The sequence below is a fragment of the Tympanuchus pallidicinctus genome, unplaced genomic scaffold (assembly GCF_026119805.1).
Source record: "Tympanuchus pallidicinctus isolate F22 unplaced genomic scaffold, pur_lepc_1.0 scaffold16, whole genome shotgun sequence".
NCBI classification, from domain to species: domain Eukaryota; kingdom Metazoa; phylum Chordata; class Aves; order Galliformes; family Phasianidae; genus Tympanuchus; species Tympanuchus pallidicinctus.
The window spans coordinates 24,335,671-24,350,040 of record NW_026294679.1 but is presented as its reverse complement, the minus strand read 5'-3'; the positions used below and the strand labels follow the sequence as shown (position 1 = coordinate 24,350,040).

The following is a 14,370-nucleotide window of genomic DNA, read 5'->3' as shown; positions in this document are numbered from 1 at the left end:
AAGTGCTGCTGTATCAGCATTTGAAGGCTGAGACTAAGGGGTGGCTGCATTGTTGTGGTCCCTGTATATCTAGGGCCTATGTGGGAACTCCTGCAGCAAGAAGGAAATGATCCTCAACGAGAGTTGAGCAAGTTGCCCTCTGCAGCTATCTGTCAGCTTATCAGCATTTTGATACGTTTCACTGAATGGTGACTGTGCAATGCAACATGACTCAGCCATCAATGTTTAATAGATGGAGTATGATTTAATGTATGCAAATGGAAGCAGCATGTCCTGTTGGTGCATGAAGGATTGCCAGTGCCTATTGCCACAGCCAGATCTGAGCAGTGACTTCTGGTACGGCTTAGGGGGGACGCTGGTTCTCAGAGTCCCTCTGAAGAAATCTCCCTTCAGCTACTGAAAATTCAGCCCCACTTCCATCTGGTGCAGAAAAGTGTGTGAGAAGCCTGGGCTGAGTGAGCACAGCTCTGCTCACTGTCAGAGCTGGAGCAAACTAAATAAATACAAGCAGCACGGCAAGGCTGAGGTTTCAAAGGCTGTTTGGCAACAGCTCATGCCTGCTCTGTTGGGAGCAGGATGTGTCTCATGTGTGTCATGCTGTCACCAGGGATTTGCTCTCACTTCCAATCATCGTCCTTACTCGCCGGCTGGCACTGCTGCGACAAGGCTGGCACCCGGCTGGCTGGGAGCATGCACTCTTGGCCTTTTCACTTCCAAACTGGAGTGATTTTTGCAAAGGCAGCTCCAAGTTCCTTGAGAATTCACACTTGCCCGTGGCCATGAGCAAAATCTGTTCCTGCAATGTTGCTGAGGACACAGCGGGGAAAGGGGCAACCTAAGGCAGGGGTTGGGTTTGGCTGCTGCCGTTGTTGCTTTTTCTATTGGCGCGGTAGAGGGTTGAGCAAAGGGTGAGAGATGCAAACAAAAGATGTGGGGCTGGAAGGTCAATGAGCGTGAACAAGGTACATTTTGCGTTTTGGAACGATAACACAGAGAGGTGGTGGAGGCTTTCACTGTACTGCGTGTTGGCCTCAGCTTTGAGAGGAAGGCCATTTACTGCTCTATTAGTTGTGTCCAGAAAGGTGTTGTTTTCGTGTTGAGGCAAAGCCTGGATTTAGACAAAAGAAGGTTATTCAACTATTTTCATATGGCTTCCTTATAGAAACCCCAGAGTAACACAAATGGGCAAATGGATGATGCTATCACACAGCGTCCCCATCCAGTGTGTCGTGCTCTGAGGTTATGTTTTGCCGAAACTGGAGTACGAAAACAAGGGAATGTGTTGGGAAAGGGCAACCGAAGTCACGAGTTGTTAACCAGGGGTGATGCTGAGGGACATCCAGCTGCGAGTGATGCCAACGGGACGAGGGCAGTAGATGTCAGAGGCATTCGAAATAGGCAATAACTTAGGCAAGGAATACTCGGAATGATTGTTCTATGTTATTGGTGTTATACGTTCCGAGCTGCTGAGCCAAGCAGCTCCGCGCTGCCCGCTTCCCGCAGCGAACCGCGACTCTGTGACGGTGTCGCCGCTCCCGGCCGAGCCCTTTCCCGGCAGCGCGCAGCCGCGGCGCTCGGCATCGGGAACGCGCTCATTGCCGGGGACGCGCTCGGTCCGGGGACGCGTCCCCGCAGCCCGCGCCCTCCGCGGGCGGAAGCGGCGGTGTCGGGAGGAGCGGAGAGGAGCGGCAGGTGCTGCCGGGAGGCGGCGGCGGGATGGCGACGGGGGACGCGGAGCAGGCGCGGTACTGCGCGCGGCTCTCCTACCTCTGCCTCAAATTCAGCCTCATCACCTACTGCACCGCCTTCTGGGTGAGCAGAGCGGCCGGGGGCAGCGGCTGCTTTGTCCCTGCGCGGCTACGAGGATGAAACCCGCCCGCGTTTCCTAGCTGCGGTGGTTGGGAAAAGAGGGCTGGCCGCTGGGCTGCTCTCGAGCCCCGCTTTATCGCGGCGCCGGGGGCGCGGGGTCCCTCCGGCCACAAGGCGCAGACCGGGGCGGAGCTCCCCGCGGGACCCGGGCACCTGCAGCCGCGCCTGGGCCGCCTCCTGCCAGCAGCACCGCCCGTGTCCGTCGCCCTATGGAACCCTACGCAACCACCCCCCGCGCTGTGACCGGGAGGCGCTGCCGTGAGCGAGCGCTTTAAGGGGAAGCGCTACCCGTGAGGGGCTGAACGGGTAGTGCTGAGAAGTCGCTTCTCTTCTCCGTGGGAAAGCCCCAGAGGCAGCCCCAGGGGTTTGCTGGGAAAAGCGAGCCGAGGCCGGGATGGGGATGTAAGCAGGCGGGTGCTTGCGGAAGGGCTGCGTTCCCCGTCTGCTCGCAGGAACGGGATCATCCTTACAGCGTTGCGGTGTGCGGAGCGGCTGCCGCCTGGTGAACGGGCGGAGGGTCTGTGTGCTTGCAGGAGCGCAGCGGGCGGTGACGGCTGGGATGCTGCCGCTGGTTGCGCTTGGAGGAGGGCGGAGGAGCGGCGCGCAGCTCCCGCTATCCCTCCCGGGTTGCAACTTGGTCTCGCAGCCCTGCCTGCGGCACAGGATGGGGACTGGGTGGTCTCGAAGGTCCCCTCCACCCTGAGCCGTCCTGTGATGCTCTGAGCTGGCTGCTCCCTGGTGCCAGCAGGGTATGGGTTGTCCTGGGGGCGTGCATACAACCCCGCAGCCTCGAGCTGCCCACGTTCCCAGAGCGCTGCTAAGGCTGTGCTGTGCTTTAAAACGAGAATTTGCATGGGTTTATTCAGGTGACAGCAGGTTCCAGATCCACCTGATCATGGATCTGGTACAGCAGGAGTGAAAAACATGTTCTGTTGTCATTCCAGGTGATCGGGGGCCTTGTTCTCGCTGTCGGGATCTATGCAGAAGTTGAAAGACAGAGGTACAAGACTCTGGAAAGTGCCTTCCTAGCCCCAGCCATCATTTTAATCGTTCTGGGCATTATCATGTTCTTTGTGTCTTTTGTGGGCGTGCTGGCTTCACTGAGGGACAACCTCTGCCTTCTTCAAGCAGTAAGTGCCATTGGTTTCTTCTGCATGGTAGTTAGAGCTTGTTGCTTTGTATCATCACATAGATTAGATTTAGAGCTGGGGCCATTTCTAGGTCTACGCTGAAAAATATTTCATTGCACTCCCTGACTTTGTAGCGGGTGATTTGTTGTCCATGGGCATGGAGAAACTGATGAGAAATGGGAGTCTGGAGCTGGCTGTGCTTCCAGAAGGCTGGGGAGCAGCTGTGCTATGGAAACATCTCCTGTGCATCCTGTTGGGTGGTAAAACCCAGATCCTGAGGTCATCTGTTTTGGATGGAGGGAGCCAGGCTGCTTTTTTAGAGAAGCTGCTGTTGAAAATCCAAAAAGTGACCTAAAAACACTGTGTATTTAAAAGGAGCAGATTCCAGGTGTTGATAGCTGATTCCCTGCTACCCTGAGAGGTTGGCCTGGAGCTGTGGCACATGCTTGTTTCCCTGTACTGTGGGCACATTCAGGGGGGTGAATCATGTTTGGAGTGCTGCCCCGTAGCCGGAAGCCCCCGAGGTATGGCTGCAGCTTCTCAGGGGGTTCTTGCAGCCTGCCAGCTGGGAGACTGAGGAAACACGAGGCACAGGGTTTAGTTCTGGGCACAGTGGTTCCTCCAACAAGTTCTTGTTTCAACCAGGGGCAGCCACAAGAGCAAGAACCAGCCTTGGTCACATTGCATGGAAATGGCTGGGGCCCGGCTGCCCCTAGCTTGGGGAGGAGGTGGGGGAGGATATTACATAGACCAAAACAAGAGGTCATAGTGAGTTTTGAAACTATTTGCTGGATCTTGGCTGAAAAGTGTTGTGCTCTCCTCATCAAATGGCTGAGAACCTGTCCTGGGGGTTGTGCTTCCTTGTCCGGCACAGAGCACGCTTTCTGTTCATGCTGTGGGAATGAGCCTGGAAGTCCCCCAGTCTGTTTCTTGGGCTGATTCCCCATTTAGCAGCAGCAAAGACATCTGTCTGTCTGGTAACTTGGAACAGTGGTACTGGTGTGGGTGGCGCAGAGCTGAAAGCAGCATGGCACGGGACGATCCGCAGGGAGAAGGCTGGGGTGAAAGCAAAAGACATCTGCTTTGGTTAAAGCACTCATTGCTGATGGGAGAGCAGGGACTCCTGAGGTGGTGCTGCATGTACCCTGTCCATCCAAAACAGTTGAGCTCAGAATCTGGGTTTTACCACCCAGCGGGTTGTGTCCAAAAATTACACTGATTGGGAAAAGCTTCCTCCTGAGATCAGCCATGGGTTTGCTCTGACACTGCTGGAGATTGTGAAGCTTCCGTGGTGAATTTTGCTGTTATGAAGAGACAAGACATACACAAGTAAATGCTTCCTCCTGAGATCAGCCATGGGTTTGCTCTGACACTGCTGGAGATTGTGAAGCTTCCGTGGTGAATTTTGCTGTTATGAAGAGACAAGACATACACAAGTAAATGAATGTGCCGAATGAATGTGCTATGTGCCAAAATGTAGCAAAGCCAGAACTTGGCTCTGATTTAACACTGACAACTTGATAGAAAATGGATTGGATTACTTTAAAGCACCACTTTACCCAAGAAATGAAAGCTAACAGGTAATTGCTGTCTTTGGAGCATAAAAGCGTAACATTCTGCATGTAGCTGAGCATTTATGAGCTTTGCTATGAAGCAGGGTGCTCTTGTAGGTAGAAATATCTCAGCATGATACATGCACCTCCTAGTTTTGTTTCCATTCAAAGCAGGAGGTTATAGATTTGCTGACTGGGGGAAAAAGAAATCAAAGTGAGGAAAGAAGTCTTGTCTGTGGCATGAGAAATTTTTATGAGAACAAAACAAAATCTATTTTTCTTTGAACACATCTCATATTCAAAAAGTTGGCAGTGTCACAGACTCGATCACAGTCCTTGAAGGAGCAATTCTGGTTTGTTGTAAGATCTCACTTGCTGTTGTTTCTTTCCAGTTCATGTACATTCTGGGTCTGTGCCTGATGATCGAGCTGGCCGGTGCTGTCGTGGCCTTGATTTTCAGAAACCAGGTGAGCTGGGGTTATGAGTGTGGAGTTACGGCTGTGCTGCTGAGCAAAGAGAGGCGTTCAGTTCGTCAGCAGAGCTGAAGGAAGCCTGAAGATAAGCACAGGCTCCTCGGGGCTCTTCAGGTTAGGGAAGGGTGGAACTGGTCATCAGTTCTGGAAATGAACTCAAGGATGGAGAATTTGGAGAATATCTGTGTGTGGTTTTGTACAGGCAAAAAATGGGTTTTCAGCTCTTAATGTATTGCAGAGCGTGTTTGTATTTTCCTTCTGTCTCTCAGGTTGCCAGTTCAGATTTGCATTTGGAGACCAAGTCATTGTTTACTGGCCAACATGCTTGACCAGAGTGGCATCTCTTCCCTGCCCACGTCCATAAGCAAAAGAGCTCGGTTCTGTAGCCGACATCAACATGTACAAGCTTACCTCACCTTCATTTAAAAAAAAAACAAAAAGAAAAACCCCAAACTCATGGAAAACGATAGATTTTGTTCTTTGTGTTTAGTAGTAAGATGGCGCTCCCCGTGGCTCACTTTGGCCCTGCGCACTGTGCTCTCATGAGCCGTGGTTGGAGCACTGCAGCCCATGCAGTGTAGGAGGGAACGTCATGGGTCAGAAAGTGAAGTAAACACCGAATGGCATTTGCTGAGAGGGTGAGGAGGAACAGTGATTGGCTTTTGTACATAGAAAGCACATTGTTGGATTTGCTTGTGCTAAGCAGTTTCCCAGCGCGCTTGTTGGTGGCAGTGTCGGGGGCCAGGGCTTTGTGTTTGTGCTGTGAGATGAATGGATGCGTTGGGGTGAGGATGGGGAGGAGAAGGAAGCATTTAATAGAAGCTCAGGCTAAGAGCCTCCATGTAAATGCTGACTGTTGCACATGTCCCAATGTTTTTTTTTCCCCCCATTTATTTCCCTGTTCCCCTCTCAGAAATGAGGCATTCTATTTCTTTTCTTTGAGCTGTGCTTATTGTAAGAAATACCCTTCAGTGGTGTGTATTTACAAAGAAAGCATGGCCTGTATATGTGAGCATGTGTCCTTCCTGCCCGTTTGGCTTGGTGCACTGGGGATGTGGGACAACTGGTTGTCATTGGTTTTCACTGGTTGTCAACTGCTTGTCCTTATTGCTCACATCTGTTTGGTGCTCTTGAAGGACAGAGTGTGTCCCAGGATCCCAAGGGCAAGTATCAAGCGTTGGGGTGTGATAAATGGAGGTGGCATTTCTAATTTCCAACATGATAACCATTCTTGTTTTATGAAAATAAATAGAAAACGGGCTGTCCTTTTGTGCTCACCACCCACAGATGGCACTTACTGAATCACAGAATCCTTAGAGTTGGAAGAGACCTCTGAAGGCCATTTGGTTCAACTCCCCTGTTGTGAACAGGGAAACCTACAGCTCCATCAGGAGCTCAGAGCCTGACAACTTTGACCTTTTCTTTAACTTTTGGCATTTCTAACTGATGAATCTTTTTGCTTTTGCCTTCTAGACAATCAAGTTTCTGAATGATAACATTAGAAGAGGAATTGAGAATTACTACGATGATTTAGACTTCAAGAACATCATGGATTCTGTTCAAAAGCGGGTTTGTTTATTTTTTCCTTTTTTGAAGACCAGCTCAGTCTTAGCAATGCTAAGATGTGGTGGGTCCTCATTGATCCAGGGATGTGGTAATCAGATTCTCAATGAGCCCTGAAGTGTTTGATTTTTCTATGGGACCCACAGCCAGGTTTGGACAAAATCAGCTTCAATTCCACCCACGTTCTTCTTTGTGTTTCTGTTGGCTTGTCCAAGACATCCAAAACCAATGGTTAACTATTGGAAGTGCTGGAAGAGGAGAAGAGAGGTGGCAGTGGGGCTGTTTGAACCTGGTTGATGTGTTTTCACTCAAGGCCATATAGCAAGCCCTTTAATAGGGTGGTTATTCAAATGAAATCCCTGTGGAAGTGTATATACCTGCAATTAAAATTCAGAAATTGCAGTGAGCACAGCTGAGCATTACTTAATGGCACGTGCAGTTGACTCACAGCCCTATATTTTTTTAATGCTGCTGTGTTGAAATGTTTCTTGGCTTAAGGAAGAGTATTGCCATGCAGTTCAGGGATGACAGGAAAAGCAGAAAACGTTCAGAAATGTGCTTGCAGAACTTACGTGGTGCCTGTGGCCATCCCAGATAAAAAATACTGAAAAAGTTAGGTCAGCAAATGCTGTGGAGTTCTATGACATCGCTATGGTAAGGACAACCTACTTTGAAAAACAGAGTCAGCGCGGAAAGTCTGAGGAAGTTTTGTCATAATACTTCATAATGCTTTGAAGTTTCCATGCACTGCCCAAAATCTTGTATATATGCAGTGAGATAAATGGTGGCGATGAAGTAAACTGCTGCTTCTCCCTTCCTTTAAAAAACAGAGTGAATATTTGTATTAAGCAAATGTAAACTTACAGTATTTTATTTCTGCCAGATCTTTGTTCTACTAACTAAATCATGCCTGAAATATTTTGAGATATATATATATATTTAATACCTTATATCAACACTTTTTTCTTTTAGATGTGATCAGAAATATTGTTAGTTGAATTGATAGTCCATGCTGAGCTATGCTGGTTTGGCTGTGCCACCCTCAGATATTTTAAATGCCAGTTGGGTCTCTTTTTGCCTTTTCTGTTTGTCTTGAGCATGAAAGCATTTTGTTGTTGATCCTTCACACGTTGGATGTGACTTTATATAAGATATATTATTAAACAATGTTCCTACTTGCAATCAAAGAGCCTTTTCTCCCCCATTTTGCACTGATCTCCATAGCTTGGCTGATTCTGGAAGCATTCAGGAGGTGTAAATATTTGTCGCTCCTGTCTAATCAGAATTTTTTTTCCCCTTTTTTTATGTATTTTTCTTGTGTATATAACTATACTTAACTAGTACGTGTATATTCCTGGGGAGCTGCCATATCCCTCAGCGCTCTTAAAACTGCTTTATTCCTACTTTTCTCTCCAGTTGTTAGAAGAGTTTCTGTAACTATCTGCAATCTGCCTTTGCCTTCTGTGTTGTGTTTGCAGTTTAAGTGTTGCGGTGGGGAAGACTATACGGATTGGTCAAAGAACGCTTACCATGACTGTGCCGCTCCAGGACCGCTGGCCTGCGGAGTGCCTTATACGTGTTGTGTCCGGAACAAGGTGAGCCTGCTGTCTCATTAGCTGAGCCACCCTCTCTCCTCACAGATGGACAAATCCAAGAATCACTGGGGTTGGAAAAGGCCTCCAAGATCATCAGGTCTAACCATCAACCTATCACCACTCAGTCATAGAAAGATAGAGGCATGGAACTTGGAAAAGCCCTCTCATACCCACCCCCCACTGCCCATGTCCCTCAGTGCCACATCTCCACAGCTCTGCAACACCTCCAGGGATGGAGACTCCTCCACCTCCCTGGGCAGCCTGTGCCACTGCATCACTGCTTTTTTGGAGGATAAATGTATCCTAATACCCAACCTGAACCTCCCCTGGCACGACCCGAGGCCATCACCTCTCGTCCAATCTCTGCACCAGTGGAGGTGAGCCACTGCCACCACTGCTGAAATGTGGCACCCACTGCCTCATTGTGCTCACGTTCCTTGGGCCAGCAGTGGGTGGTGATTCCCACTCAGTGCCAGCCCTGCCACTTGTGTCAGCACTTTGAGTCTTGTTTCCTGAAGCTCTTCCAACAGAGACCTGTGATGGATAGCCCACCGGTGCCTGTTAGGTGCTGCCCTTTCCTTGTGGGGCTTGGGTGTTTGATTAAAGAAGGGAAGAGAAACACAATAGTAATCTCAGTAATCCAGCTGGATATTGCTGAGAAGTGTGTATAGTACAAAGGTGTCTATTGCTTACACTTACACATTCTTGTTTGTCAGAAGAAGTGTGTTTAGATCTGTGCTGAGCTGAGATTTATTCTGAGAAACCAAAGCTAAACAGCTATGTTTTAAGCCCTAGGTGTTTGAGAAGTCGTGTATCTGAAAGTGATGTATGCTGATCCACAACTGTGTGGAGCTGGCAGGAAAGCCCAGGCTTCTGCCCTCGGTTGGTGATGAAGGGAGGCAGAGGCGGCTCAGAGAGAGCAGTCTGGCTGCTCAGTGTGGTTTCAATGGAGCACTTGTTTTTCTGAGTCTCGCCCTTCTCAATTGAAGCTTTCTTTTAGAAGCTCAGTTCACGTGTGTAGAATTGCAGCAGTGCTGTAAAGGGAAACGCTATAACAAGCAGTGGCTGTTGGTGCTACACAGATGTTTCCTTCAGAATTATTAGGTCGTGTGTTTGGTGCGTGTTCCTTATTTTACGCAGTGTTTGAGCTGATAGATTTTGTAACTGAGCGATTATTTGTCTGTGACAAATGGGCTCTTCTTGCTTCTGTGGGGAACAGAGATAATGCCACATGCCATGGGACAGGTAATCACATAGACTGTGTATTCCAAGAGCAGCCCAAAGTCAGGAATGTTTTAAAACCAAGGAGTTCTCTGAGGAATGCAAGGAGTTCTGTTTCCTCTTGTTTCATTGCCAACTGGGGAAGGAGGGATAGGGTTTCTTGCAGAGGAGATGTAGCATGTGGTTTGTTAACTCAGACAAGTTAACTGAGAAGTGTAAAGAAGACCTCAGATGATGGATACCCCTTTATTTAATGTTGGAGAGCTCAGCAAGATGCTGCAAAGCATAAGGGCTGGTAGCTATGCTGCAGTTGCAGGGCTGTGCATCGGGCAGGGCAGTGTTAGCAGCGTGACTATACAGCCTGCTGCCTTTGGAAAACATTGGGAGATGCATCAATCTTGGCTGTCTGACAAATACTTCCAAATACAGGCTGGTTTCTGTCCTGGAAAGCCACAGATACAGTTTGTAATTACTCAGTGACTCTGTAGTCATGGAAAACTCCTGTTCGTGTAGGAGGGTCGACTTCAGATCTGTTTTAAAAGCCCTGTACAGGATGAGCCAGGCCCTGGTCATGCTGCTGTTGAGGCAATCTGAAGGAATTATTGTCCAGTCTAAGTATTTATTAAAGACTTACACAAGTGTAGCCAAGATAACAATCCAATTCCCGGATGTATGCAAACTTTGGTTTTGAATGCATTTATCTCCATTGAGCACAGTTTCTTGTGCCATGATGTCTTGTTAGCAAATGTTGTGTTTAAAATTCAGCGATGATGTCATGAAGTTCTCTGGTGTCCAGTATTTTGCTGGTGGCCCTGTGTTTATGTCAGGCTCAAGTGCTGTGAGAGAGGCGGTCCCCTCACAACCGTGCCCTGCTACTGCAGCTGGGACCTCCCCTTGTGCCTTCAGAAACGGATTGGGAGAGCTTCTACAGAGTGCCTCAAACCTGGTTTGCCTGCCAGTCACATGGTCAAGGGAGAGCCTGGCTTTTGGGGTGCATGAAAGATGTGACCCTACCCACCAGCACTTAGAAATCTCAATTTTATGTCTTTCCTTGTGTTGGGGTGTATATCAGCAAGGTAGAGTTTGCTCTGCTTTTTTTTCCCTCATTTTCTTCTTCTCATTTGGCTTTGTCACTGTGTGCATTGCTTCGTTTGATCTCGGTGGGCTTTATGTTTGGTTTGTAAGTCGAGGGCAGTACTTTTCTATAAGCCTTGTCAGGCCAGTTGGGCTTCACAGCTCAAGCAAAGCATTAAATGGCTGCAGAAAGTGTTTTGGTAAGCGTCTGTGAATGCAAACACTCAGGCTTTGGGTTTGTAATGTGTTCATTAAGCACTTGTATTATTGGAAATTATTTAGGTTTCAGGTATTTCCAAGTTGAAAGTTGTCTTCGTGATGGAACGACGGCCTTAATCCCCGGCTTTCTTAATGTGACAAGTTAAGCCATTAAAGCCTTAAAATTAGAACTGGCTGTTGTATGGAAACAGCCGTAGCTTAGAGGTCTGTCATGGCCAGCCTCGGTTTGTGGCACTGCACTCCTTCCTGGATGGATAGGGGTCAGCTGCCTCGTGGAGGTCTGACCCTGGGGGTTCTGGGAGAAGCTCTTGGTTCTCCCCGCTGTAATCACCATTCTGCTTTCCCCAGGGCTGAGTTGGGCACAGGTATCACTGCTGCAGGCTGTCCCTCCTTGCTTCCCAGCTGTGTTGTGAACTGAGGAAGCAGTGTGGTGTGGCTGTCCCCAGCCCATGACCCGGGGTGGTGGCACCTCTGGGTTTTTGCTTTACTCTACGTTTTATTTTCTTTTCAGACAGACATTATCAACACCATGTGCGGATACAAGACTATTGACAAAGAGGTAAAGTAACCAGCACCCCACCTCGTGATGGTAAAAGGTTCTGATTTTGTGAGCTTATCCTTGTCAGTAACAAAAGATCTTCTGCATGCTTGAATCTACTGAAAAGTTAAAGCAACCATTAAACTGATTGTACTTGACTGTGCATTTTCTGTGATTCCTTGTTTGACACATGCGTGAAGCATTTATTTCCAGAAATAACCTCACACTTACAGTAACTGCTCAGCAAAGAGGGACACGTCAATATTCTAATTAGTGATGTGATTACAGTCAATTTCTGTACAGCCAATTTAGGACATCAGAATGAAATACCCGCCACTGGGATCTGAAGTACTTGGAAAGAGCTCTTTCCTGGAAGAGGAGCAGATCTGCTGGGCTGTGCTGTGGCACGTAGCCTCTGCTTTGGTTGCAGACCTTTTCGTAGGCTATTGCAAAGCTTGTCTGCAATTAATATTTTTCCACTGTTGCGTTTAAAACTTGGAAGCACTGATAAAAATGGCAGAGACTCTTCTGTCCTTCCTGTGTGGTCTACAATTAGAATGAGATGCACTGCTTTTGGGGGAGCGGCTTAAAAGAAGGTGGCTTGTAGTTTTTAAATAATGTCTGCTCTGTTGCTTTGCAGCGCTTGAGTATCCAAGACGTCATCTATGTCCGCGGGTGCACCAATGCAGTGCTCATTTGGTTTTTGGACAACTACAGCATCATGGCTGGTGTTCTGCTGGGCATCCTGCTGCCCCAGGTAAAAGGGCCGTGGCTCCACAGGGAGTGCTGCTTTGTGCTGTGGGAAATCTTTTGTCATATCAGCTGTTCACAAACACTATTCGTTTCTCATAGAATGGGTAGGGTTGGAAGGGACGTCAAGAATCATCCAGTTCAAACCCACAATATCTTGTATTTTCTCCTATATGCAAAATGCCCATCAGAAATTTCAATATGAGGTATTCCAGTTCTTGTTGTGCTTAACTGGGATGGGAGCTTTTTGGGCTTGCTGTGTTATCCTTATGAGTCCTTTCCAATTTGGGATACTACACGGTTCTATGTCAGTGCATATGCTACGTTGTTCCCCTCTGCCTGCGCTGTGTATGTGCTTTGTGCAAGCAGTGCCATGAGGTGCAGTGAGCAGCGTGCGATGCCCTTGTTTTGCAGTTCCTGGGGGTGCTGCTGTCCTTGCTGTACATCACGCGGGTGGAAGACATCATAGCTGAGCACAAGCTTGGCGAGAGCCTGTTTGGGGAGATGCAGCAACGCTCCGATCCTGAGTCTGCCAGCGCAGGCTGCTGCATGTGCTACCCGGGCTGACAGCAGGAGCCTCTGGAGCCTGTCAGCCTGCGTGCTGGTTTGTGCTTCTGTGGCCATTACGGACATTGGGTGCAACTGATCAACTCTAACTCTTCTTTGGTATTTCTTTTAAAGCAGAATACCAAAACCAGAGTCTCTTCTTTACCCCGTGGTCTTAATATTTCTAACATTTCTGCTGCCTCTGGGTGTGTGTTGAGCTCTCATGAGACCTCTGGGTGCCGTGCTCAGGTTGCTCCTAGCTCTTTGGGAAGCGGACCAAGTAACCGCCGTGCCTACACTGCTGTGGAATCACCACACGTGCCCCATTCCACGTCGCCTTCCTCCCTCCTTATCCCCCTCCTCCCTCTTTAGGGGCTAAAACCAGGCAGAATGCTGGGGGCTGCCCACTGGCCCCAGAGCGGGGTGCTGCATGGGATGACAGCATGGCTTCAGTTGGAAGGGATCTTCAACACTTCCAACTCCATGTGCACCCCGGGGCCTCACTGCAAGCAGGGTGGCCTTGCCGGCAGTTAAAGCTGTCGGCTGTATGCTGGAAGGTGAGGCTGCAGCCCCATGTCCTGGGCAGCCTCTCTGTGCCCTTCCCAATTTCAGTTTCTTACTGGTTGCAAATCGGAGGAGAGATTTCTTGCTGATCTAAAGGGTGAATATTAAACATGTGTTTAATGACTTTTTTATGCTAATCTCGATCAATTTACTGACAGTAATGGGTGTGACACTGAACACTTCATTGCTCGGTCCTTCGTGCCTTTTAATGATGGGGCAAATGCCAATGTTGGATTAATCAGGTAATGCTTGATAGACTTTTAATGCAGTTTGTTATTGTCTGGCTTTTGTATCAGTTTATGAGATGTTTAAGTCTTGTATACGTACTGTATTTTTCCTCATTAGTAAATTAAGTGTTAGAGGGGATTGGGGGGGAATTATCGATGTTGAAATGTTTCTGAATTTGATTCTTGTCAAAATAAAAAAAAATATATTTTTTTTCAAAACGATTTGGACACTCAGTGCTGAGAAAGTAAGGGCTTCTTCCTGACCAAGGATTTCTGAGGAAGTTCAGTGCTTTTCCAGCTACCAGAAAAGAATCAGTACTCAGTACTCAGGTTGAAAAAGCCCTCTTGGCTCACCCAGTCCACCCCCACCTTCCCACTGAGCCACATCCCTCAGTGCCACATCTCCACAGCTCTTGGAAAGATCTTGGCCCAACCCTTCTCTATTGACAGCATGGCTGATGGTGGTTACAGAGGTCAAATATCTCTCTTCCCATCAGCAGTGTCTGGTTGTCTCCTCCAAAGCACACTTTGGTCTTTGCTCCAGGAATGTGGGTAAGCAGGGGGCAAGAAAAGCATGGCTAGATGTTGGGTGGTTATAAAATAATGGGAGAATCTTTGGGGTTGCTGGGGAGCAACTCTTCAGCACAGCGGGTGCTAGGGCACAAAGGGTTTGGGGCCACCCACACTTCTTGGCACAGTGTTTGGCAGTAGGTTTTACTGGTTCCTCCCTGCTGGTGCTCAGCAGGAACTGGGGACTCATTGCCAGCACCTCATTCAGTGTGCCCATGTGGCTGTGCTGATCCCAGCAGTGGTTGCCTCTATGAGAACCCACTGTGGCCCAGCTTGTGGCACTCAGCTGAGCCCTTCCCAGAGAGTTCCTGCCTTCCTGACGGAATGGATACCAGCGTGAAATGGTTCTCTGGTTCAGGTGGGTCGGATCCAGCAGCACTTGCTTCCTCCTGAGAGTGCTGAATAGTGCTGAACATTGCTTACTTCCGATCTGCATCCCCCCAAAGTGCTCTAGGAGCTGCTGCTTCTGTGCCACTGC

The 14,370-nt window shown here is 48.6% G+C and overlaps 1 protein-coding gene across 1 annotated transcript; it reads left to right on the top strand.

Annotated features, from left to right (window-relative positions):
- Positions 1–1,633: 1,633 nt before the first annotated feature.
- On the top strand, positions 1,634–13,541 carry TSPAN15 (tetraspanin 15). Its single transcript, XM_052677457.1, has 8 exons — positions 1,634–1,812; positions 2,814–2,999; positions 4,945–5,019; positions 6,499–6,594; positions 8,067–8,183; positions 11,209–11,256; positions 11,876–11,992; positions 12,400–13,541. The coding sequence occupies exons 1-8, from the start codon at positions 1,717–1,719 to the stop codon at positions 12,550–12,552; spliced, it is 888 nt and encodes a 295-aa protein (XP_052533417.1). The 5' UTR covers positions 1,634–1,716; the 3' UTR covers positions 12,553–13,541.
- Positions 13,542–14,370: the final 829 nt, after the last annotated feature.